We start from the raw sequence: 25,708 nt of genomic DNA on the forward strand, positions 1-25,708 counted from the left end.
TCTGATTTTGTCACCAGACGGCCTGCCAGAATGTGTCATTGTAGAAGCTCCAGGGCTGCGAGCAGCTCAAAAACAGAGCAAAGTTTTGGTCTACTCCCATAAGGGACCGATCTCTGAAGGGCAACAATTTTTTCGATCAAACAAATCAAAGGTGTTGTTACACGATCATTAATAGAAGCGCATATGTGAATTAGCCCTACGTCATGTTTGGGAAATCGCACTGGGACTCTTGATGTTAACGGCTGTGTTTATATACAGCTTGTGTAGCGATACGGGACACTCTTTTTTGTGGATTATGACAGCACACTGGCAAGGCCGTGAGATCCGCGAGCTGCTCTGCATCCAAGGATGATGTATGAGAGGGAGGAAAAAACAGGCATGCAGCTCTCACAGCGGGGAGGTCAGACCCGACTTCTGGCGATGTGAAACCGCAGCAAAGGCGAGTTGAACCGGATTTGAAAATCCAGTATTTTCAAGGCGAAACGGGGATCAGATTTTCCACAATTTAGCTGTTAATTGACCAGGAAAGCATTTGTAAAGAGAACTACTGACACAGATAAGTCCCCCCCCCCCACTTCAAAGACTGAAGAAACAAAGTAAAGAAACCATGGGTTGAAGCGACTAACCTTCAAGCTTCAAAAACTTTGCAGGCTGCTGTATCATTGTGTGCGTTTACTGTATTTAAGTTATTTTACCCACCCCCCGTGGAGGATGCCCTAAGCACAAAGAAGAAGAAAAGGAAGTCAACATATTTCTCTGACTCTTAATGTGAAACAAGTGTAAACAACCCCCTGTGCTGTTTTTCCCTCAAGGAGCTTCGCTGTGTATTTTTATCACTGTTCTCCGGTGTCTGACTTGCGTTATGTCGCCTAGATCGTTCCTCCACCTGAGTATGAATGAAACACATGAACATCAAACAGCCCGAATGAAACAAAGCCTGTAACGTGATCAGGAAATCATGTGCATTGTTATTTTCCAAGTAACAGCGGAGCGCTTGTTTTGATTCTCTCCATCCACTCCCGTCTGGAAGCATGAAGGCCCTTTCATTGCAACGTTAACCCTTGGATGTGAGAGGAAGAGAGAGCGAAGGGGGTTAAGAGAACACATGTGGTGAGCATTACTCTCCGCCAACACACACACACTCACACACTCTGACAAATAGACACACTGAGATGTGTTTTTATAATGTGACAGTTACTGCTCCTTCTATTAAAATCTAATAAAAACACTTCGAGACTCGAGTTCCTGAGAAATGTGGGAAAAGCTTCGACTTGTACTGCCTGTGAACTTCTGCTCCGGGGGTGCTGTTATTGGACACACATTCTTCTTCTTCTTCTTCTTCTTCTCCGAGACTTCAATCGCTCCATTCAGAAAAACCTTTCATAGCCATCCAGCCTTCATTTATCAAGTATGCGTAGGTTTTCTTTACAGTCATTAAAATTCACTCACGACACTTGCTGGATGAAAACAAACACCGCCGCAAGGGCATTCAATAGCCCGCTGCTCAGCATCAGGTTCACTAGTCCTAACAGATACTGAAATGTTGGACTGACTTTTATTTCGGTTATGTAGAGACAATTAAAATTCCACATAAATGGTGTAGTACATTGGCAGGCTTAGCAAATCGTCACTGATTTGGAATATAATGCGACGACATACAGAATATGAGAAATAGAGGAAAATAGACCAGGATGAGTACTGCAGCCACTGTTTTCAAAAAAAAAAAAAAAATCCCTTAGCATAATGAAGGTTGCCTTAAAAAGCAAGCTAGTATATATAAAAAAACAAATATACAGTATATGATTAGCATGTTGTACTGTAAAAACCAGCAACAATATTACCAATAAATTAGAGCCACAGGAGCACTAATGTCTTCTAGGGATTTATCATCAGTAAAGCGAGGGTAGTGCATGATCCCCAGGCCTGACCCTGAGCTACAGACATCATCTATAAAGGACAAACAAACACACACATAAAGCGACAGCAATTACTAAAACCACCCCTCCCAACCCATATTAACACTATTTAAAGAAGCATTTATCATGTGTTTTGTCATATATTGTTGGAATACAACTAATGTCAGATACGTTGGTCGGTTGGCCATTGAACAAATTGCAAGCTACGACTGCCCACTACTCTGATGAATTCATTTCTGAAGGGTGATGAGGAAACAGTTTCAGCTAAGTGCCCGTCACGCACTCATCCTCGTTCCTCTTCAGTTTTCAGTCTCCGGTTCCTAGAAGTTGTACGGCGAAACCAGGACGTGGACCCTGGCGGCGTGCTTGGCCTGAAAGGTGCGGTCGGTGTACTCGGACATGTCCACGTCGACGCTGATCTCCTGTGGCCCGCGCAGCTGCTGGACCAGTATCAGCTCGCCGGTCTGTCTGTCCGAGCGCTGCATGACGAACATCCCCTTGGAGTTTCCGCTCACTATGCCGAAGCGCAGGCTGTCCGGCCCGGTGCGGCCGGGGGCGGCGGCGGTCGCCATGCGGAAGAGCGTGGCAGGGGTCTGCAGGTTGGAGGGCAGGGGCAGGTAGTGGAAGGACACGGTCTTGGGAGCCAGATGGCAGGGGCGGCTGTCCATTGGGCAGGGGTTTCTCTCACACTGACTGCAGGACAGAATTATTGTAGGACAAAATGATATTAAATTTTAGTTTTTTTAATTCTTTGAGTGTTTGGCTGTTACATAATTAATCTATCTTTGTGGGAAAGTGTTCAAAACCTTGACTAAAGAGGGGCGACACACACATATATAGAATACCTATAGTATGAGATTAAGAGCACTTAGGTCTTGGATTATAGCAAGCTACGGATGTTTTTCCATGAACAGTGAAGCACGTACTGGAGCAGGAATGGAGAGAAACCTTGGCGAAGAATGCATTTGCCAGAAGAGAAGTATTTTCTAGAAATATAATACCGATAGTACATCCGATAAACTCAAAACATATTTAGCGCGTGGAGTGTGAGCGTGTGAATTGGGGAAGTCTCAGTCTGTTCCCTGATTTCTCCCTTGTTACAAGTATAATCCCAAACATTTATCCGTCCACTCCAGAGCAGTGTTGCACTGTGTTGATGGTTCAGTAGAAGTAGACAGAGCTTTCTTTCATTCTTTTAAATGAGCACAACCTGATGGTGACGAGTAAATATTAAGATGGAAAGGTAGTTATACTATCTCATTCTTGTTTTATTTTATTTTATTTTATGTTATTTTATTCTCATGTCTATGTCTGGTTCATATATGTTCTGTCTCATCTTGGACTCTTGGACAAATTAATTTCCCCGCGGGGATCAGTAAGGTGATCTTGAATTTTGAATCCTGTTGCCATCAAGTAGTGTCACTGCTATGGGATGGGTGCCTGGTCTGGCCTAGACTGATGGTACATGTCTAAGTAACATCCACATAAATGCCAGGTCCAAAAGCTTCCCAGTTGGAAACATGAAGGCCAATTAAAACATTTAGCTGTAGAAACACCTTAAACTAAACAAACATATGTATTTTTAGCTTTGTACTATGCAACCTGGGAGCAGTGGCTTGAATGACTACAGCTCCACACGTGAATCCCCCAAACATCGGTTTAACTTCTGCTTTTCTTGCTACTCCAAAATGTCCACCAGGAATCCATTGCTGCAGAACACTTAATATGCAAAAAGCCATTGGAAAGATGACAGCTTCTGAATAAAATGCGAAAGACGTAACCCCAGTGAACTAACTCGCTAAAACAAACGCATGACGGAGAAAACAAACAGGTCCCGCCGCGGCGTATCGACTTACAAGGGGGACGTCTTGACGTAGCTGATGTCCCCATGAGAACGTGGACACTCTGGGTTGACACACTGAAAGCCTCCCCCCGTGTTGATACAAGTTGTCCCCAGGCTGCAGTCGTGCTGCTGGCTTAAGCATTCATCCACATCTGGAAGACAAAACAGCAGAGGCATGTAAGAATGAGAAGCAGGGAGAGAGGCTTGCCAGACTGACTCCCTGCTTCCTGGTTACCGCAGTCTGAGCGGGGCGAGCTCTGCTCTTTATTTGGTTTTTTAGTTTATTCTCCCACTAACGCCTCATGTTCTAAGGTTCTGCTGGGAAGTGGTGAGGTCACTCATTCCACTGGGAAGTATCGTAACCTTCAGTGGTAAACATTTCAAGTAGCATTGAAGTTTTTGGGGCTGACAAACAACCTCCGCACAAGCTAAAATCTCTGCTGCTAAAAGTCTTTCTGAATCACAGGTATTCCTCCCCTGGTGCTACATGCAGCCAGGTCCCTGTGAATGAGCCTTTGTCCTCCGCTCCCCCTTGTCACTCACCCTCGCAGCTCCGCCCATCCGGGAGCAACTTGTAACCGCTGGGGCAAGAGCAGTGGTACGATCCGGGGACGTTCACACACTCGTGGACGCACAACTTTCCTCCTTGGTCCAGTCGGTACACTTCACACTCGTTCACATCTGCCAGGGAACAGAAAAATAAAGGCATAAAACATGCATCACATGGCCAGGCTAAGGCAGCCTGCACATAAAAACTACAGGAGACATTTCAAATGTAAGTATGAAAAACACTCAATTTAAAGTAATACTCAAGCAATTATAAGTTAAAAGTAACTAAGCTGCAACCTAAACTGATGCTAATCGGCTTGAAACCGCTCAAGAGGATTATAACGTTACAGGCCGGCCCCATTCTCATTTCCAACCGTATCAATCAGCAGTGAAAGATTCAGGTATTCTGGGATATTTTCAGCATTAAAGGCCCCGTTAACATCTACTCTTTGCCCTGCAGAGACGCTGTGGAGCGGGACACCAGTTTCGAGGGAACTGTAGCTGACCTTACCTCCATATGACGAGGAGCAGTGAGTGAAAGGAGAATATCCCCCCAGGGAGCAATTAAGTTAACTCATAATTACAGCTCACCCTGACAGATACTGTTGTCAGAGGTGCCACTCATGTGAAAGCCCGCATCGCAGCTGCAGTGCTGGGCTTGGTTCACTTGGGCGCAGTGAGGTCTCCGGGTGAACGCCGGGTCGTTCATGACGCTCCACTCGGGGGGTGCTGCACGAGGGAGGAAAACATGAGCGTTGGATTTGACACGTAGCAAGAGGTTAACTGGCAAACACACACAAACAAACCGAGAGACTCAGGCATCACTGACCTGTCTGGGTCTGGTGCTGGCAGTGGGAACCGCTCCAGTTTTGTGGGCACGTGCATTTGTACTGGTTGACACCTTCCACGCAGGTACCTCCGTTTTGACAAGGGTTACTGGCACACTCACTTATGTCTGTGGATGCAGGAGGTAATAATTTCAGTCTCATTTTCAGCATCAACAGCTGTGTGTTTGGACAGTCACTTTAGAGCTATTTCCTTCTCAGATACATATTCCTGAGATGAAAATGAAAGAAAAGAACTATTTGGTGACATCAGGTTTGACAATTCTTAGTATAATCCTTCCCCCTAGACTGAAGATTTTTATCTGTGCAGCTGTGTAAAGTGGTGACAGGTTTATTCAGCGACATCTTAATGGTCTGTCAGTGTGTTATGCCAGTGTTGACAGTGTACACGAACACGTGCATGTTAATGTTTCATAATGAAATCTATAGAATAATATCACACCAACTCAAAGAGTACAGTGGTAAGTCCTATTCGAGAGGCCCTACATAAGAGAGCGTCCACCCAGTTTGGTAACCTATACTTAAGACTGAGTACTGATATTGTCATTATGGGTACAACATGTCAACACAAAATCAGTGCTGCCCTTTTATTTGCTCCATTTGTGGGAAAGTACTGGATATAATCCAATAGAGATGATTGTTTGAGTGTCAGGCAATAAAATCTATCTGTAATGTTAGACAACATGTGCAAACTGGTGCCATTGTTTTGAAGGTTTGACATAATTCATTAGCACTTTCTCATTAGAGAAGATTTGTGCAAACTGGTATTAGTGTAAATGGCTGTGACTACAAGTAAGAGTAGATTAATGTCTTGAGGGGTCGATAGCACAACCACAATGTTACATTTATTGTTATTTGTGTGGGGAATAGATTCATTTATCATTAAACAGCAGCTATGATAATATATGTAACAATTCTGAGAATGATAGTGACACTGATAGTCATCTAATAGCGATACTGAATGTCTCTCAAAGTTAGAAGACAAGTGGACAAGCAGGTCATCGTACCAGAACCCTGAGGTCGCTCCTGAGAGCTGTGCAGATGCACAAATTGCCAAGCAGACCGCTGCCATGGCGGCAGTACACTAGATCACAACCGGCTCCTTTAATTTTTATTTGGCATCTACGGGGTTCACCACAGGTCCGTGACATGAAAAGGCCCACTGCACCCCTGCTAGATATTTTTAAACTCTCCGTAGCTTTAAGGCTTTTTGCGCTGTCAGTACCTCTTTTTGAACATGGCTAAATTTAGACCTCTTTATGCAGGGGCTGACACACATGAACAAGGATAATACTGTGCAGAGTCAAGCCCTCTCATGTTGTTCTAGCTGCGAATGTCAATAAACGTATGCACATGTTCAGCCGAGTTTGCCACTTGGAATTTTTGGAGGAGTGCCACCAGCGCAGGCCGAAGCGACTATCAATAGCATGCTTGGCATACTTGTGTGCTATCAGACCATAGTGCGGGGTATAATGCCTGGACCTAACCCCGTCCAGTGGGACTCCCGTCAAAGAACCAGTGGAAACATGAGCAAGGAGAGGGGGGTTTATCTTACAGTAGTCCACCCAGTGCTGTTAATGAGGAGTAGAAACCTGAAGGGGAAGGAACCCCACTGTGGAATGCGGTACAGGTGTTTTTCTGTGTTCACAGACATTTAATGCCATTTTAACGAGTGCTTCATTCAGTGCAGCGAGGAGCTTCAGACACTCCAGAGAATGACTCTTTTCTTCGCCTCTTATCTGTGTGATGCTTCCTCTTTCATGCTGCTATTCTGAGTCTCCACTAAACTCTATATAAGTGGCAGTGGATGTGTTTGCGTGCGGAGATCGCCACTCCTCTTTCTCAGCGAAGAGGAGACTCTCACCTTTACAGGCTGCACCGACGCCAGTCCAGGTGCCATTGTCCCGGCAGACTCGCGTGGCAGAGCCAATGAGATGGTATCCATGGGAACAAGTGAAATGCACCTCATGTCCGACGAGATGCTTTGAGCCAAACTTGGTTCCGTGAACGGGGGCTTCCAGGGAGGGGCAGGTGGTAGGAGCTGGGGGAGAAAGGAGGAGAGCACGAGAGGAAGGCCGGTCACATGTGGTATAAGCCTCCCGACATCCTCTGGCATTCTCTGCCTGGGGATATACACGTGTCACTGGGCAGCACAGAGCCTTCATGGGAAAGGACGTTTCAAATGCCTCATTTACAGTCAACCAGCGAAGAACCGGCCATTTTTATGAGTCACAATTGCACTTGCAGTCCAATATTATGCTATGGTGCATGCCCTGGAAACTTTAAAGCTTAATAACATCTAGTTACATTACATTAGACAGCATATGGATTACGTTTTTACGATTTTTATAAGACTTTTATGCGTCCTTGGAGCATTGGATGAGAACGTTTCCTCTCCACCTCAAGTAAAAACATTTCAGATACTGTTTAATAAGTAACATACGGTTTAGCTTCGCTTCAGTCCATTCCAGTTGTTTTGTTTCCTTGTGCCTTTTTTGTGTCAAATAAAAGGAACAGTTGACATTTTTACGCATCGACTTTTGGATTTGAAGGTTATCTGAGCATTTAAAACAGGTGATGCGATACTTTTTCTCTTGTCTTTTCACTTTATTGAGTTCTTGTTGCTGTAGAAGTAAAATACTTGCTTCTTCCTGCCAAAGACTCTCCGCAGAGTTATGGACTACGCTGGTCCATCCCTAACAAATTGGTCTCAGTGTCCGCTGCCAAACAACACAATTCCACAAATCCACTTCCCCAGTCAAGTGCCCAGCTCTGTAACTGAGATGGCCTCGCACTGCTGGATGAATACATAATCCCATGATACGAGGAGCCGCGTCTGGCTCTTCGTTGTCGCTCGTTGAGGAACAAAAATAGAGTTCAAAAATCAAACAAGTGAATGTTCCTAAAACGTTGTGGACTTGATACTTCGGAATCTTCCACTGCATTCAACTTTTTAGTTCTTCACTTAACAAACCCCAAGTTGGGTCACATATGAAACCAGCATGGTTTACAGAGAAATTAATTTAGTGAGCTGTAAAATGAATGCATGCATTACACGAATGGTGACCTTGCCTGTGGCGCAAAAAGTGGGTACGTGGTGGCGGAGGACCTCCTGCATTAGGTGCAGCTCTCTGCGAGGTTAGCTTCACCTGCAGTGCTGCGACTTCAAATGTTTCTTTAAATTCAATGTTGTGTTTTTGAAGCAAGACAGGACTTTGTCTCCAGCACAGAGTGTACAGTTAACATTGTTGGCTTTTGCTGGCACAAACTCAAAATAGTGGCGGTATTTCCAGCTAGAAGATGGCATCTCTCTTGCTCCATTGTTGATTACGTTTGTGTCCCCGCGTGAGTATTACACGTGAGTTGTCCCCCTGCTGAAAACGTGGCAGTGACGTCACTCCCCCAAGGAGAAATAAATAAATATCTCTTTACTCATGAAAATGGAGAAAAAATAGTAATGCACAGTGACTTGGATAAGTAACTTTAATCAGGTTACTGGTTTTGGATAAAGTGACGCGTTAGATTACTCGTTTGTGAAAAAGTGGTCAGATTACTAGTGTCACTGGTCATCATAATGGCACAACTTCCCAGTGTTCAGCCACACTTTGAATTTTGTCCATTGGTGTGTGTCGGTAATTCCAATAAAGTTAACTTTATTTTTTCCCGCGAGCGGATGTTATGGTCTTAAAGGGTTAAACTGTGTTTAATCACATAACATATACACGTGTGTACATGTACACACGTATGCGCATATGTCTACAGGTGGCAAGCGTGTGTGTGTGTACATGCATATACAGTGTTTTTAAATATGTCCTGGTTGTACCCTCAGATTTTGTCATTGACATCTTTATGAAATCTTTCTAGCTTCAATTTGGGATGGTGAGATTTTGACATTTTGACAAGTAATTTTGATGGGATATGGAAAGATCTGTGTGTGTACACACAGTGGCACTAGCTTAACACTGGCAATGAACAAAATGATGTCATTTAAAAAAGATTTTTATTCATTGTAGCCTACACTGTCTTTAGCCACCTACATAAAAACTGACCCAAACTCACCTTTTTTCTAGCCCTAAATAGTAGTTTTGCGTAGATCTACTAGATAAATAATGAAATCAGAATGCTGCCCCCTGTCTAGCTTTTCATGTTGGTGAGTGGTGGCTTCACAAATACACCTAGAATGACTGGATTCTCTAGTAAAGAGGCGCACAGCTGCATTGGCACTAACCACTGGCAATAGACAAATTGATATAATTTATCATTTTCAAAAGAGACCTACATGAAAACTGCCCAACACATTTTTCCAGGGCCAAAAAGTAGCTGAGGCTGAGTACCTTAGGCTAACCTACTACTAGCCTTTTTTCACTGGGCCTGTGAGACCAATATATAAATTTAAAAAAGAAAAAAGAAAAATGTCAGGCTGCCGGTCCAAATAGCAAGTCAGCCCACTGGGAAAACTCATGGTTCTCCTGTTGGCTAATCCGCCCTTGAAAAGGACCGAGGATAGAAGCAAATATTCCTTTTTTACTTAGGACATTTTTACATTTACCTGTACAAAAATGCACAGGTGAAATAATAAGATTAATTTTATATTTTGTGTTATATTTATATTTTTAAATTATATTTCTAAGATTTTTATATTGGTAGGCATTTGGGTGGACGGCAAAGGAAGAATTTCATTGTACAAGGGAACATGTTTCTATACTGTGCACGTGACAATAAACTCTTTGAATGTTGAATTTTCAGCATCAAGGTCCATGTATAGTTCATGCTTGTTCACTGTGCTGCTGTCGTGGCTGACTGGGATCCATGTATCTATTGACCTTTGTGTTATTTTTTCCTCATTAGTCAGAAGGTAGCGAGGATGATCATGATGAACATGATAAGTGGTGAGGGTTTTACTCACCAGCTGACTGGTCTGCTTGAGGCAATTTGGAGACAGAGTTCTGAAGCGTCGCCAGCTTTGACTTCATGATCCTGAGACCCTCTGTGAATCGCATCTCCTGGCCCTTCAGGAACTTCTCCATCTGACGGAGCACCCCGACCACCTGGTGCTTATCCATGCAAGTCTGTTAATGAAGCAAGAGCAGCATTAAGAGTTATGAAAGAGAGCCTTGGCGAGGCGATTAAAGGTTACCTCAGTTTGGTGGTCATAAAAATGTAAAACATGAGGGGTGAATAAAACATAACTGTGCAGCTGTGGAGAATGATGTAATTGAAACGAAAGTCTTGTTATTGGTGGGCACGTAGTCGTCATAGTTACGGAGCGTTTTCATTGATATTAAGTCCTACTAGTGGGACGTTTTATGTACTTGATGGTACGGGAACTCACCATAATTTATTTGACTTAAAACCAATGCTATCCAGTATTTTCCATTAGACTTCAGTGCACTTCTCTTCTCTCCCTCATCCGTTTTCACTCTTGCGACCACAACTCCAGTGGCAGACACAGCTGGACAAAAGCTGTCTGGCAGATGTCAGCGGGACCTAAGTCCAAAATGCTGTTCCTCTGTATATTTTGCATGGCAGTTGGAAGGCACATGCTCATTGGATAATCCTGAATGGGCAGACTCAAAATAGCATGGGTGCCACAGGTGGGGGGCTGGGGTGGGGTTGGGGGGGACGCTTGTCAAGCCGTTACAGAGTTCCTCAGAAAAAAAAAGTGCCTCTAATCCTTTCAGGAGGTTTTATTAATCACATGCTCATTGGAACAATTTCTCTGAGCAGCATGCCTTGAATTCCTGCGCTGGCATTGTGAGCGCTTTGTACAATAACAACCAGCTTCAATACATTAAAATCTACTGTGAACACAGTTTTGACCTTTGCAGTGGTAGGGGCTGTTTGTCTGCTCATTTTACCTGCCTCAGGCAAAGGGGAAATAACACCAGCTGACAAGACATGAGAGGATTCCTATCCAGATGCAACAATATTTTTTTAAGATTCAAAAGTACAAATTTCTCAAATGAAAACTGTAGACTGTGGTCACAAAACTGGCAACGCTTTGTATATGACACACAGCTCTGCACACTATGATGTAGACGCTGGTCAAAGTTTGGATAACAGGTTAAAGATATTAAAATAGTTTATTTGTTCGTCAGATCTATTAATATTTACATATCTGGACAGATTTGATACATTTGCACACCTATTTGAGGCACTTCGCACAGATGAGGACATATGCTTGAACAAAAGTGAAGTAAAACGTTCTTACCTGAACGGTGGCATGACCCAAACTCTGGACGGCTGTCAAGCATAACAAAAGCAAACACCTGCGTCGAAAAGAGAGTGCCATCTCCAAAAGTCACAAAGGTCAGTAGACTAATAGCTAAGTGATAAAGCTTTTTAGCTGCTGGTGATGTTCTCAAAATATTTACAATTCTTATTAAGGAACTTGGATAAAATCCCAGTGTGTATATTGGGAGGGTTCGTTCAGTCGTTTTCAAAAGTGTGGAAGATGCTCATCAGGTGTCTGAGACAGAGATGCGCTCCCGTCTCTGGATCTGCGCTCCTGGAAGGTTTAGCCTCTGAGCTCTGCACGCTACGCAGGTTTCCTACAGCAAGAATCCCTCCCACCGAGAAACTCCCAAACACTCCAAGATGTTCTTTACATCTTTCTGCAGCTGGGAGGGACATTTCTCACAATTATAATAATACATCAGGAATACCAATGCACAAATACTGTGATTTTTCGCATTGTCTTGATAATCTTTTCAAACTAAAACGTAGTTATATTCATTATATTCGCAAGGTACCAAAGCCTGAAACACCTGAAATAATATCTGTGGCATATCCCGAAAGTTGTTCTAACCTTTTTGTAGACTTATCTGTTGTTTATGTTTTATATAAACACCCTGCCGGACAGACAGTGTGTTTATTGTTGCTCTGTTCTCATTGACTGTACAACATGTGTATTGTTTTAGCTTTTAATTTGTAGAGTCAGACCGACCCCTGCTGGACAAATGACAGGGTCGCACGTGAAACCGAAGTCGTCCTACGCTCGTGCACGATATGCGTGTACGCGGGAGTCTGTAGCCGGAAAAAAAAAAAGCTACAACACAATACGCTGCAGCTAAAAAATCGGTAACGACAAATACCCAGCGTCGGTTCTTTTCCCCCTCAAATTAGCACGATGTCGGGTTGCTATAACAGACTAACGCACACAGTTACACGTTTAAACAAGGACAAATCTGAGCGTATTTATGCACTTCGTTGTTGCAGATGTTGAACTTGACGGACATCATTTTTAACCAATCGGAATCACAGCTTGCACGAGTCTTGTGATGTTTGACCAATGGGCGAACGGGGCTTTCTGTACCCAAGTTAGATAGATCCAGATGGTGGTATAAATACACGGAGAATACATTATCGGGGAATGTGCTGCAGAACTCAGAAGCCATTTTGAGATGATGTCCCTGTTGAGAAAGCCTATGAAGATGCTGAAATCAACGAACATGGTTACATTTCTGTCTGTTTCTCCCTCCGTCTCCTCTATCTCACCATGGCAGCTGTCAACCGACGGGACATTAGCAAAGCGGGGTATCAAGCTGCGCTCACAGAGTTAAAACGTCATTGATATGAAAGAGGAGAGTGTCTGTTTACTGTCTCTGTCGAGACATGTAACACCGTGAGTTTTTTCCAGTCTGAAATCTTCCAGCATCTCTCACAAAGCAGCGTCTCCTTGAGTGACTGAGTTAACTCACTCTTGTGCCGGAGAGAAGGGAGGCAGATCCGTTCTCCAATGGCTTCTGTGAGCCTTGTTTCCAGTCCCCCAGCCCCTGTTCTTGACAAAAACATGACAGACTCTGAGCTTGCAGGGGATGAAAGGTCGAGTAACATTCTTATGCAATTCTTAATACGCTCATCTGTGCGTTTCAGTGCTGTGGGTCTACATGCTTGTGTTACTTGTTTTCTCTTTTAACCACGAATTGCAAGGTGTAGAAACATTTCCACGGTTTTTTCCCCCCTATTTCTTTTATTTGCATGCCTCTTCGGTGCAGTTGGATAGCGCTGTTCAGGCAGCCTAGATTTTCACCTCACCGCGTCGATGAGACTCATTCATGATCATTTCCATGCAAGGTAGCAGAGCTCATCGTTTTGTTGTCGTGGTACTGGGATTCATGGCTTCATTGTTGCCATCTGCAGGAGACTATGCAAATGACTATGATGTAAACGCCACGCCCATCTTCGTACTGTTACTCCCCCCTGCCGGGCAGCTGGCGGTACTGCAAGAGACAGGGTTCACGCAGGGTTGAGGGAATGCGCTTCTGCTGGGTTTAGGCCAAGCCTGTGTCCTTGTAATCTGTCTGTAGTCCTGGCATGGCTGTTAGACCATGTGAGCAAAGAGAACTGCTCTGGTGTTCTGTCAAAAAGTACAGAAGAAGAAACACCAGCTGGTGCACAGCTTTGTTAGGGGATGGAAAAGGCTTGCTGGCTTACCTTCTGGGCGTCTGTTACCACTTACAGATTTAATTCAATTACATTTATTCATTTAAAGTTCTTAAAATGGGCTGAATGATCGTTAACAATTCCAATATGAATTTCAGATGTGATCAGAGTGTTCATGTTTGTGGGTACATGGTGTCACTTGGAAATACACTTTTCTGCAGATATTTGATTTTTTCCTCATAAGGATTATTATTCCAGCGTTGCTAGGATTTACCTCAGCCTTCAATTAGCCAAGTCATTGCAGTCAAAGGTGGAAATGGTAGATTTATGACATTTTAGAGTGTAAAGGTCTCTGCAGCTTTAACAGTGATTTTTACGTACAGTACTGTGGTGATATCTTACTGTATGTTGAAGCCTGGTCTGATCTTGTGTCTGCAAAAACTGAATCCATTTCATTGCATTTCTGTTTCCCACCTGCACCTTGTTTGTGAATCAGCAGAAATGGCTCGATATGAATATCAACACTGGCACATTTATACGAGTGGAAATTGTCCTACACAGTATTTTCTAAAAGGAATTACTTTGTGGGATATATTTCCACGCAAACGACTTATTCCCTATAATACAACATTTATTATATGATTCATGTTTTAAATATCTGAGGCAAAACAGGCATAAAAGCGCTACAAGAGCTGCTACTAAGTTTGGAAAATCTACATGCATGTGAAGTACTAACCTGGTCGCATGTTTCAGAAACACAAACTTGAGATTATTAGTGCTTCTTTAGACAAACAGAAAGAGAACCCCTGATGTAGTGAACTCAAATAAACATTAACTTCACTCTATTCCGGTGTCTAGCTTTGGATGTTTCCATAAAGATTTGCTGGTTTTTAAATGTTTTCAATCTGTGTAATTATTCTTTTAGAGAGTTCTTCAAGCCTTTCATCCACTTTCCAGTGTTGTATCAATAGTTCACTGTTACTTTTCATAAACACACACTGAATCATGTTTATTTGTGTCACCAGGCTGTCATTAGTGACTGAATTGACTCGTTCATAGAAATCAGGGGTTTTCATAAATCTGACTGAGCCTGAGGTTGAATTTAATTTGGATTTCATTAAGAAGCTTTTCTCTGGTTCAGAGAAATAACTTCAGTTATTGACAAATTGTTTGTATTACAGGAAAAGTTTAGGGCGTACTTGAAAATGATAGTTTTGAATAAACAGGAAAGATTATGATCATATAATTTATTATTCAAGCATGACTGCGGGGGATTCTTGGTGATTCACTCTTTAGATGATTTGCTGCTCATGTAATAAAAAAAAAAGTTTGTCTTTTATACTCAATGCGCTCATTGTTTTTCTCTTTTTAGAGAGGATGGCGAACTGGAAGATGGAGAAATCGATGACGAAGGCATCGGGATCGAAGAGGAGAACAAAGAGGCCACAGAGGTGAACGAGGACAAAGAGAGGGAGAAGGAAAGGGAGAAAGAAAAAGAGAAAGGCAAAGAGAAGGAAGAAAAGGCCCACAGACACTCGAGGAAAAGATACAAAAAAAACAGAGAGAAGAGGAGGTCCAAGAGAAGGAGGCGTGACAGACAGAAAGTAAGATGCTGCTATACTGTTACTGCAGTTAAAGCATAAAAGTCAGCTATGTAAACTAATTCGATGGTGTTTTCTTTATGCTCCTGATGTTTTACAGCACCACTCCCCCTCGAGCAGCTCCAGTTCAGACAGTTATGACTCTGACTACGACCGACAAGAAAGGCCCAAAAACAGGAAGGGTCAGGGCTCTAGTCGCGAGGCTGACGGCCAGTCCTCTCTAGTAAGTTTTTATGACAGTCGGCTTGCTGCTGTTGCACTGACATTCATATAAACACTGTTGCTGGACAGTATTCTCTCTCTGGTTTTGACTGTCAGCACCCAAAAGGAGGCCACGGCAACTCACAGAAGTCCCCGCCACACAAGAGCGGCGACTTCGACAAGTACAGCGACTACAGCGACGACAAGTACGACTACGACGAAGAGGAGGACGACTACGAGGATGACATGTCCGAGTATCAGCAGTCCAAAGATTCAGCAAGTCAGGGGAAGGGGCGCCACCCCAAAGACCAGATGCACAGGGGGAGCATGAGGGGGATGAAGCAACAACAATGTATGAGGGCTTTTCATTATCTTAGATACCAGATCATTCCTGCAGTAATTGAGGCAGATTTACTGTCAGTTTTATGCAGCAGAAGATGCCTCATTCATAAAGTCAATGGAGGTGTGCTTCTCTGCAGGACGGTGAACAGGGTTTGATTAATTCTTACGATGTCCTTTTCAGTCGGGCAGAGGGGAAGAGGCCGAGGGAGTGGACCAGGAAGAGGACGTGGGATGCTCAACAAGAATAAGAAGCTGAAGGGGAAGCCCTGGGGAGGACGCGGCCGAGGTCGAGGAGGAGACCAGTGCATGGAAGACATGGCACTCGTAAGTATCAAAATTCAACTAGATTTTACATGATGGCCGCCGATGGGCCATGCCACAGGACGACCTGGGAATGGAACTAACCACAGCTTCGTCTTTTGACTGCACTGATTAACTTTGAATGTGCATTTTGTGTCACAGGAAGGAAAACATTCTTCTGGCTTTCAGAAGAAACGGCCAATAATGAGCAAGGAGTTCATCAATCAGCATACAGTCGAACACAACGGTAGATACATCTGCAAGTATTTCCTGGAGGGTAGATGCATCAAGGTATAGTAGCATTAACTTGCTTGAAGCCTATTTATGCCAAGTTTCTGTAAAATATATATTGTAACTAGGATTAAAATGTTCTGTCTGCCATGTAAAATGTTCTTTTTTCTATATTCATACAGGGGGAACAGTGCAAGTTTGAACATGAGCTCGTTGTGCCAGATAAGAAAAAAGAACTCTGTAAATTCTACCTCCAAGGATACTGCAGTAAAGGAGATAATTGCATTTACATGCACAATATCCTTGACTATATTCTTGATTACATTTGTTTAATTGCATTGCCTAATTGACTGAAACCACACTGTACAATTTAATCAGTCCTGATCCTTAACCTGCGATCGCACATGAATACCCATGCAAGTTCTTTCATACTGGAGCCAAATGTTACCAAGGGGACAATTGCAAATTCTCCCACGAGGCTTTGACTGATGTGACCAAAGAGTTGCTCGATAAGGTGAAATAATTCTTTGATTTTTAATACTCGGGTCTGATTGTCAAGGATTTTGTCTTATTTTTTTGTATCCGCCTCATTTATCAGATTATCAACACTGAAGAGGAGAATGCCCGAGAGGATGAGTTGGAGCTGGAGGATCTGAGGAAGCAGGGTATTGCCCCACTTCCAAAGCCTCCCCCTGGGGTGGGGTTGCTGCCCACTCCTGGTCAGAGCAGTCCTACAGATGGAGCCTCTGGTCAAGCAGGGAAGAAGATCCCCTCCCTGTTTGAAATCAAGGTTCAACCGACTGTAGACTTGGCACAAAAAATTGCTCTGAGGTAACCAGAAAAATCTGGAATCAAGCTGAAGTGAAACAAAAAAATAATTCTGCAAACTTATCCTGAAACTGTTCTCTTTATATTTCAGTGGATCCAACTTTACTCAGAATCAAGGTGACGGCACGGGGCAGTTTAGCGGCGGCTCAGAGGACGCGCAGAGTGGAGGAATTGCGCCTTCAGGCCCATCTGCTCCTCCTATTCCTCCCCCTGGATCACCGTCTCCCATGGGTCACCCAACGGGTCCGCCTATGCCGCAGAGCCCCCCAGGACACCCACCACCCCTGGGGTTTCCGATGCCACCGTTCCCTCCGGGTCAACCTCCGCCCTTCCACGGAAACCGACCTAATTTCAACCCCCAGATGAACATGCAGAGGCCTCCATTTCCTCCGATACCGGATGTGCAGATGCTGCAAAATCTATTCCCTCTTCCACCGTTGGGGCAGAATCCAGTAGAGGTCTTAACCAACTTCCTCCAAAACCAGAGTATTGGACAACAAGGAGGTCAGTGGTACATGAACGTTGTTGCCCAACAGAGTGATAAACTTCCTAAATTCCTGAGATTGAAAAATTGTGTGTTTCTGCTTTGTTTGCACCGTAGTAGACCCCAGTCTGGCCCTGCTACAGAACCTCCAGCAGCAAATAGGTGCAGACTCTCAGATCCAGTCTTTACCACCAGCAATACAGAAAGCCATCCTTTTACACCTAACACAGCAACAACAACAACCACAAGGGAGTGAGCCACAGACTACAGATATCCAGGATGATAATGCAAGCAGAGGTAAGTATCCAGAGGCAAGAAGAAGCTTTGCCAAATTCATTACAATACAATGAAAACACTGAAAGACTAAATAGGCCGTCACTACACGGGAGCATTATCTCACAAACAAACCTTGACATACAGAGAATGTAAAAATGTGCTCTAAGATGTGTTCAACAGGGGGTCTGCGGAGGTACTGCAGGGGAGTTGCAAAATCTTTGGTTGATTAAACATTTTTATATATTTTTTATTTATTTTCCACCCCTAAATTTAAATTTCTCTTAATACACATTAATATGAATCCAGCATATTTTTGTAAAGAGCTAAATGGAGGCAGAAGACGTCTTCTTTATGGCAACACTTCTCTCATTTAGTGACACACAGAGCGTCACACTAGACCTGTCAATCTAAGCCTCCTGCACACAGTAGGCCCCGCCCCTATCACTGCTGGGCCAATCAAGAGGCCGCATATACACACTCGCTCCCATCAACATCCATTAAGCCAAGGTTACATAAGTTGTGTACTTCTCAGAGTCTAATATAGAACACATACAGGGGGTCTCTACTTAATTCCTCCATCAGTTTGGGCTCCTTGGTTTGAAAAATGTTGCAGACCCCTGCTCTAAGCGATCAAACCTTTAAATATGATTTCACCGTATTTTTGCAGATGAAACAACAAATTGGTACTCAAGCGACGAGGAGGATGGGAGTTGCGTTTCGTCCATCCTTAAAACTCTAAAGAAGCAGAATGAGATGCAGCAGACTCAGTCCAAAACCCTCCAGGCTGCCACGGCGGCTCCACCTCTGGGTGACCCCCGGCTGGTGAAGGAACGGGCCCAACCCAGCGACCCACGCGTGAAGATGGACCCCAGACAGCGACCCCCAGATGTTAAAAAGGAGTCCGATGGAGGTGCGGATCCACGGTTCTCAAGGGACCCCAGGAAGATCAGACCGATGGAGCCAAGTTCTTATCGCCAGCAGAGCCACCCGGTTCCTCAGAAGAATCCTACGGGAGAGGAGGACGAAGAAGGCGAGAGGGAACTCAGAGACAGAGCTGTTCTCATCCCTCTAGACCCCAGCCCTGGGGTGGTGCTGAGGGACCCTCGTTGCCAGCTGAAGCAGTTTAGTCACATCCGTGTGGATATTCTGCTCCAGCGACCCGCCTTCGCTCAGACAGTGGTGTGGGCCCCTGAGGACCTCATCCCTTCCCTAGTGCCCAAACAGGAGCACTCCATCAATCTCCCCCTTCCACCCTTAATTGCTGACGCTCAGATGAATCGAACAAGTCTGCCCGACCATCCTCCAGTATCCAGCCCGCCACCATCCGACCCCAGACTGGCAGCTGCCCGTTTGAAGGAGCGTCTGAGTCGACAGCCCACTGGATCTTTGGAATCTCGATCCTCCACAGAGAGACCTGTAGATCCACGCCAGCAAAAGTCTCTGGACCCCAGACTGAAGCGAACGGGAAGTCTGGACTCCAAGCCGCTGGGACCGAAAGAGCCGTCTTCTGGGGGAGGGCTCGTGGACCCCAGGTTACAGAAGGCCAGCGCCAGCTCCTCTCCTCACACTGCCCGAGCCAAACCGGAGCCGGAGAGGCTGCCGCCGTACGCCCCTCGACTGGCGTCATCTGGCGGAGGGCTGGAGAGTCCCACTACAATCCTCGGGGGCATCAGCCTTTACGATCCCCGCACTCAAACCGAGCAGGCCCAGAAGGAGCCGGCGGAGCCCCCTAAAAAGGCTGGGATTCTGAAACAGCCTGCTAAGAAAGACAACACGCCGGCACAATCACTCTCCCCAACCCAGCGAAGCGGCTCTTTCGAGGATGTTAAAAGCGCCGACGCCGACTCGGATGAGACTCCACTTCCCTCTTCTCCCACAAAGCCTCCAGCCTCACCTGTCAAACCTCCTGCAGTTCATAATCTCCCCATCCAGGCCCTGGCCGGGCTCATCCGACCCCAGTACACTGACCCCAGGCAGGCTAAAGTAGGAGCACAGGGCACTACAGGAGTGCAGGAAGAGGCAGAGGAAAAGAAGGAGCCTTTGGAGGAGAAGAAGAAGAAGGAGGAGGAGGGAGAGGAGGCTGTGGAGGAAGAACCAAAACAGGATGATCCAGAGGAGGATGCAGACGATAGGACACTCAAAGATGTGTTCAAGACTTTTGATCCCACTGCTTCCCCTTTCTGTCAGTAATCACTTCTCTGTTGAGACATAGAAACGTTGCATAAGATTTGTATATTGACGAGACCGGTCTATTAATCTTTATAGAGCTATACATGAATCTATTTATTTCTGTACATAGTCTTGTATAGAGTCAAATACTACGCCGAGCATTTGTCAGCGCGGAGACGATGCTGGATTTACAGTTCCTTTTAACATGATCGTATTAGTGCAGTGTGGTTGGAGCGTGTGTTTGTTCCGATCTTTTATTATTGTGTTATTTTCACAGATGTGGTTTAAACAATCAGAAAAAGGGGAATTATGTTACCCCGTTAAGGTTTCACTAAGGATTGACGCGTTGTTTACTAAACTGCAGGAAAGATAATTCATTCACAAAAATGGGGGAAAAAAACAACAAATGTTTGTTTTTAGAAATTTTGTATTCACATATTAATTCTATAACATTTTATATCATGAGATCTCTTTGTGTTTATGCTTTGTTTTCTTTCTGATAAGGGATTTAATTTTTTCAACGAACCCTGCTGTGACTTTGTGATTTGTCAGATCATCTAAACAGAATATTTGTTTTTACTGTAATGCATACATATGCTGATATTGATATCTAAAGGTTTGCTTATGAGCTCATTGCCTTCCCCATGTCCTTTGTGCCGTTTTTATATCCGTAAATTGAAGCTAGCTTGCTAAAGTCTTTGCACCATTTGAGAATTTTTTGTTGACTACAGTGTGTTTTCTTTTTTTTTAAGATGTTCTAACTAAAAGGTCAAATTCATGTGGATTACTTAATTTGATTCATCATTGGCACTCCTCAAAACGCTGAGAAATTTCTAAGTAGTAGTAGTAGTAGTAATAGTAGTGTGTACCTCCTTTAATCTGTTTTAACCACATAGTCGTTCCTAATGGAAGATCAGTGCAGCTGTAAGAAAAAAAGAAAAGAAATTCAAGAAGTCTGACTTTTTCTCAGAATTCTTACATGTGTATTATACATTTGACATTAACATTACAATTTACATTTGTTCTCAGAAATCTGAAATAATGGGGGAAAAAAATCTGAATTCTAAAAATAAAGAATTGCATTGATTGAGTACCAAGAAATATCTGAACCAGGATTCTGAAAATAAAGTGGGAGGGGAAAAAAGGATTCTGAAAACAAATAATAATAAAAAATAAATAAAAATAAAAAAATTCGGAGAGAAATGTCCATATCAGAATTCTAACATTACTGGAAAAAAAGCAGAATTATGAGATAAAATCCATATTCTGAAGTAAATAAAGCTTTTTTCTTTACTTACAGTGTCCCTGTTCCTCCTCCATATAAACAGTATAAGGAATCAATGAAGAACATAATCAGCCGTATTAATACAGAGAAATACTATTTTGTTGTAAATATGTTACAAGTGTGACCTTCATGATATATTTTTTTTTTTTACTGTAGAGTTGTGTTGCAGTTGACTGTAGATTAACTTATATGAGGTTTCGTGTGCTACAGTGTGTGAATGTTGTAGACCTAAGGTGGCATATTGCTTTGTTTTAAAAACACTTGTGTCTGTGAGCTGCTCCTGTTTGACTGAAACCAAGCTATTTACTTTTTTATTCTTTTCATAACTCACATTGTAAATGCCTATTTTCTATCACGTGTACAGTGTGTTTCTGCGTGTTTTAAAGTATAATGCTTTTTTTTCTGTATGGGTCAGTACGGTGGTTATGGTTATAATAATACTGTATGACATTTTAACAACACATATGTCCATCATTTCAATGATTTTATTATGAGTATCTGAAATAAAGAAATTAAACTACATCTGATTTTTTTCAGAATTACACATTGAAGTTTCATTGCGTTGTCTTAGTATCATGGCATCCATCCACACTCCTGACGTGTCAATAGGATTTAAGGGGCTCCACACAAATTAACAGCTTTACTTTAAACCTCTGATGGTCACTTGTAGCTGTCGTGGACGTTAACCTTAGGGGCTAGACTGGGCGCTAAAGGATGAGACGACGTCTTCCTCAAACCCAGCTCATCTGTTTTTGGGTTAGAGGTCTGCTGGGCTCGATGGATCTCTAGGTTTCTTTTCCACTGGAAACACAACGCTGTAGCCTCCGCACCATCTGAGTTCGGCTCAGGCTGCTTCAGACCCTGTAACAAAAGTGCAGTCCATCACACAACATACGCTGATCAGGCTTAACATTGTGACCACCTTTGTAATATTGTGTAGGTCTCCTTTGTGCCTCCAAAACAGTTCTGACTCGTCAGAAAATGGGCATGGGCCTTCTCCTGCACAGACCCTTGATCATTTTGAAATCTAGGGAATTTGGAGATCAGGTCAACACCTTTTGCTGTTTGTCATATTTACTATTTTGTCCCAGGCTGCATCCTGCTGGGGATGGCTGCTGACATCAAGGAGTGTCATTGCTATGGGATGGGGTTTGCCTGGTCTGGTCCAGGTGATTGTGCTGTATTTACTTCTCCTGTCAAGTTTTAATGTTGTGGCAGATCAGTGTATAGTTGAAGCTGTGTCTTGGTAATATATATAGAGAGGACATCAAATAATAACAGGTTTGTAAAGACTGGTGTTAGATTTACCGTAATGCAGGCTGTTTCCGCAGCATGGACCCCACGCAGGACTGTCTGGAGAAGATTTTGTGCATTCTTCACCAGGATCTCATCAGACGATTTGCACCCAGGTGTTACAGCATTGACGCTATGTAAACATTAAGGGAAAAAAAAATGTGTCATTATCTAAAATTTCAATAAGTGATTTATGTTTAAACTCGTCCGACCTGGAGATGATGTTGAGCTGATTGGTGATGGTCAAAATCTGCTCAACAATGAGGGACAGCTCGACCGCACACTGTTTATCCAGGCTGTGGTTGGCAATAACTCTGATGAATTGAGTTACTGACTGGCAGTTTGAGATGACATCTTTGGCTGCAGTAACAAACGCCTCTTTATTCTGAAAAAAAAAAAAAAAAAGATTGCGGATAATTATGTATGCAAACAATAAGGTGAAGGCAGTAAGGTCACCTCTGGTGGTCATTACCGGTATTGGGCCTTTCTTCTTCAAGTACTGAGTCATGTAACATATTGTGTCAGCCATCTTCCTGGTCACCTGGACGATTCTGTTGTCCTTGGGATCCCAGCTGTGGCTTTCTTGTTTTAGAAAAAGGGAGGTGTAGGTCAGTGAGGAGGCTTCTTTGTATAAACTGTATGCTCCACCATCCTGTAGAGAAAAATGAGGCCATCATTTATTCTGGTGCAAATGCATCACTGAATTTTAAAATCTTCCATGAAATACCCACATCTTTCTCCATAGCTCTAGGTCCATGTTTAGCCACAGTTGCTATGTCTACATTAGCTGCTGCTGCATCTGCTTTTTCTGTATTGCTTTTCTGCCAGGATGTCATTAGTGCGTCAGAGGGAAATTCCATTTCTTTGACTTTAGTTGGCATCACAGGCGATACTTTGTGGGTTTCCTCGGATGTTCTGCCCTGTAGACCAGCCTTGATGTGGTCTTTAGCATCCTGGTGAATCCCATCTTGTTTCCTGATCTCTTCTACCACATAGTGAGCTTTTGCTGACCAGCACTGTATTTGCACATCCAAGCTGAGTGTGTCACAAATGTAGTGAGTGTCCACGATAAGCCTCGCCCTGCTGATTATATCTGATATCTGAAAAGTCAAGTGGTCATTGATTGACCTCAGATTAGAACGAGCATGTGGGTCACGGATGTAATTTAAACTGTCCTCGACTCTCCTGGTTGCAGATTTGACATTTTCAGTAAGCGTCTGGGCTGCATTTTCAAATTTTTGCTCGGCGTCTTCTGAGTATTTCTCTCTAAATCGTTCAGCCGACAAATAAGCTATGCTGACAATGTTTTTAAATGCAGAGTCATAGTCCTTATTTTCCTTGCTTAAATGACCGGAAAGCACTCTAATCTTAATCAAAAGATGTCTCTGAAGAAATTCAGATTTTGCAAGTTGCATCACACTTGGCATCATGTCAAGTTCCTCTGCAGATTCAAGGAAAGCTTCAGTCAGTGCTTTTAATTCATCCTGGTATCCTGTTAACTGTTTTGATTTGTAAGCACTTTTGCAATTCAGGATGGTGAGCCTTGCGGCCTCTTGGATTCGGAGTGAGTTCTCAGACAACACTGACAGCTGTTTATTTGGGTTTAAGTGGTTAATTGCTGTTGATGTTCCCAAAATTTTATCCAGAGACTTCAGTAAAATCTGAATAGAGAGACCCCAGAGAATACAAAGCCCATCAAGCTGATCCACATGTCCTTGCAATGAGGAACTGGAGAACTCTACCAGATACCTTGTGTTGTTCTGGGCTTTGTTTAGCTTGTTGTGTAAAACGCTGAATGTTTCTTGACCATCCGTTTGTGAGGTTAAATCAGATGTTGTCAAGAGCTGAACCACGTCAGCACACAAATTCATAACTTCATTTAGCTGCAGTTTGACACCCACTGCAGTAGTTTGCAGATTCCCTTGCAGCTCAGAGTAAACAGCATGATACCAGGCACCAGCTTCTGGCAGTAAAACCTTTCGGATGTTGTTAATGAGGTCAGAAAACTGTGTGCTGTATTTGTAGATGCCTTCTGTGCTCTTGGCCGAACTCATTGCCAGCTCTTGAGCTGTCTGCACGAGCAGCGGGGTTAGTGACACCAGATCTGCTCTGAAGCTTTCCAACGTCTGACAATCAACTGCATCGACGATGGCCAAGGCCTCCTTTGCAGCCTGTGCATAACAGTTTGACAGCTCGAGAACACTGGTGCAGGTCTGGTTGAGCGCTGTCACATCTTTCCCTTTAGTCACAGTCACAACTTCATACAACAGGGGCAAGAGGTCAAATTCAAGAGGCTTGTGGATCACTTTCAGTCCACCAGAGACAGCTGGGATCTTTAAATCATTGCTGTCATATTTATGAGCCAGTTCCGCTTCTATGGTTTCCTCGTCTAAATGCTCATCCCCGTGTTGTTTTTGAGAATCAGTTTCCATGACTCCAAGAGCAGGACGCTCAATCCTTCTTAATATATGATCCAGGTCCAGTTCACAGGTCTCTTTGACTATTACACATAACTGTGAGCTATCAGGCTCACGTGCCGTCTCTCTGAGCGGGCTCAAGAGGTGTGGATGCTGTTGGCCATCCAGTCCTCCTCTAAGCACTTTAAAATTATTAATAACCATGGAAACACTGTCCGAAAAAGTAGAGTACACCTCCACATTCAATCTGGAACCAAGCAGCATGTCTCTGACTGCCTCAGCTACTTTGTTTTGAGATGACTGAACCTGTTTCAGCAAAACCAAGAGGCCGTTCCTATAGATGGGGTCATCGCTTCCGTCCAAGTTCCTCCTCACAGAGCGAATTACTAGCTTCATGTGACAAATTAGATTTGTTGCATGTTTGTTAAACAGTTCGTAGCTCTGCTCTCTGTATGCAGTGTCGCATCCATGGCGGTCACTGACCATCTCATTGATAGCAATACTGGTGAACTCCCTCACATCCATTACATCGCTGAGAGCATCCTGAAGCTGACTAGTCTCTTCTTCCCATTTTTGACACACCTCATGAAGCTTTTCAACAGTCTGCATTGAATTGTCTGCCAACTCCAGTGAAAGAGGCGCGATGCGGGCTCTGAGTCTAGTGAGGCATGCTCGTGAGTTCTCCACATTCTCCAAACTCTTTGCATCAACAGCCACTGATGAGACAAAGTTTGCCACTTGGG

General features: G+C 43.7%; 3 protein-coding genes across 5 annotated transcripts; 1 reads left to right on the forward strand and 2 right to left on the reverse strand.

The window, feature by feature from the left end:
- Positions 1-1,541: 1,541 nt before the first annotated feature.
- Positions 1,542-11,666, reverse strand: LOC125019170 (fibulin-7). Its single transcript, XM_047603715.1, has 8 exons — positions 11,365-11,666; positions 10,060-10,222; positions 7,018-7,194; positions 5,138-5,263; positions 4,900-5,037; positions 4,303-4,440; positions 3,773-3,911; positions 1,542-2,609 (listed from the first exon to the last, which is right to left on the reverse strand). The coding sequence occupies exons 1-8, from the start codon at positions 11,443-11,445 to the stop codon at positions 2,237-2,239; spliced, it is 1,335 nt and encodes a 444-aa protein (XP_047459671.1). The 5' UTR covers positions 11,446-11,666; the 3' UTR covers positions 1,542-2,236.
- An 868-nt stretch (positions 11,667-12,534) lies between these two features.
- On the forward strand, positions 12,535-21,777 carry LOC125019169 (zinc finger CCCH domain-containing protein 6). Of its 2 annotated transcripts, none has more exons than XM_047603714.1 (12): positions 12,535-12,977; positions 14,911-15,142; positions 15,240-15,362; positions 15,458-15,692; positions 15,864-16,006; positions 16,145-16,273; positions 16,396-16,510; positions 16,618-16,727; positions 16,812-17,044; positions 17,133-17,545; positions 17,646-17,822; positions 18,469-21,777. In XM_047603714.1, the coding sequence occupies exons 1-12, from the start codon at positions 12,892-12,894 to the stop codon at positions 19,989-19,991; spliced, it is 3,519 nt and encodes a 1,172-aa protein (XP_047459670.1). In that variant the 5' UTR covers positions 12,535-12,891; the 3' UTR covers positions 19,992-21,777. The 2 variants fall into 2 exon arrangements, with proteins under 2 accessions (XP_047459670.1, XP_047459669.1); XM_047603713.1 differs by having other exon boundaries at positions 12,537-12,977; positions 17,643-17,822.
- On the reverse strand, positions 21,357-23,834 carry LOC125019171 (vinculin). 2 transcript variants are annotated; one of them, XM_047603718.1, is made up of 5 exons: positions 23,280-23,834; positions 23,021-23,200; positions 22,761-22,933; positions 22,564-22,681; positions 21,357-22,116 (listed from the first exon to the last, which is right to left on the reverse strand). In XM_047603718.1, the coding sequence occupies exons 1-5, from the start codon at positions 23,427-23,429 to the stop codon at positions 21,916-21,918; spliced, it is 822 nt and encodes a 273-aa protein (XP_047459674.1). In that variant the 5' UTR covers positions 23,430-23,834; the 3' UTR covers positions 21,357-21,915. The 2 variants fall into 2 exon arrangements, with proteins under 2 accessions (XP_047459674.1, XP_047459673.1); XM_047603717.1 differs by having other exon boundaries at positions 22,761-23,200.
- Between the last annotated feature and the right edge of the window lie 1,874 nt (positions 23,835-25,708).

Source organism: Mugil cephalus, chromosome 13 (genome assembly GCF_022458985.1).
Source record: "Mugil cephalus isolate CIBA_MC_2020 chromosome 13, CIBA_Mcephalus_1.1, whole genome shotgun sequence".
Classification (NCBI taxonomy): domain Eukaryota; kingdom Metazoa; phylum Chordata; class Actinopteri; order Mugiliformes; family Mugilidae; genus Mugil; species Mugil cephalus.

What these genes read in the sequence shown, in the direction of transcription:
- LOC125019171 (XM_047603717.1), bottom strand. Translation starts at nt 23,429, where the DNA reads ATGCCAACTAAAGTCAAAGAAATGGAATTTCCCTCTGACGCACTAATG. An exon ending in CTAGAGCTATGGAGAAAGAT is followed by an intron (nt 23,201 to 23,279) that starts GTGGGTATTTCA and finishes TTTTCTCTACAG; the next exon opens with GATGGTGGAGCATACAGTTT. An exon ending in CAGCTCAACATCATCTCCAG is followed by an intron (nt 22,682 to 22,760) that starts GTCGGACGAGTT and finishes ATGTTTACATAG; the next exon opens with CGTCAATGCTGTAACACCTG.
- LOC125019169 (XM_047603713.1), top strand. Translation starts at nt 12,892, where the DNA reads ATGGCTTCTGTGAGCCTTGTTTCCAGTCCCCCAGCCCCTGTTCTTGAC. An exon ending in GGGGATGAAGCAACAACAAT is followed by an intron (nt 15,693 to 15,863) that starts GTATGAGGGCTT and finishes TGTCCTTTTCAG; the next exon opens with TCGGGCAGAGGGGAAGAGGC. An exon ending in TGGAGGGTAGATGCATCAAG is followed by an intron (nt 16,274 to 16,395) that starts GTATAGTAGCAT and finishes ATATTCATACAG; the next exon opens with GGGGAACAGTGCAAGTTTGA.
- LOC125019170 (XM_047603715.1), bottom strand. Translation starts at nt 11,445, where the DNA reads ATGGCACTCTCTTTTCGACGCAGGTGTTTGCTTTTGTTATGCTTGACA. An exon ending in TCAAGCAGACCAGTCAGCTG is followed by an intron (nt 7,195 to 10,059) that starts GTGAGTAAAACC and finishes TTTCTCCCCCAG; the next exon opens with CTCCTACCACCTGCCCCTCC. An exon ending in TACGTCAAGACGTCCCCCTT is followed by an intron (nt 2,610 to 3,772) that starts GTAAGTCGATAC and finishes TCTGTCCTGCAG; the next exon opens with TCAGTGTGAGAGAAACCCCT.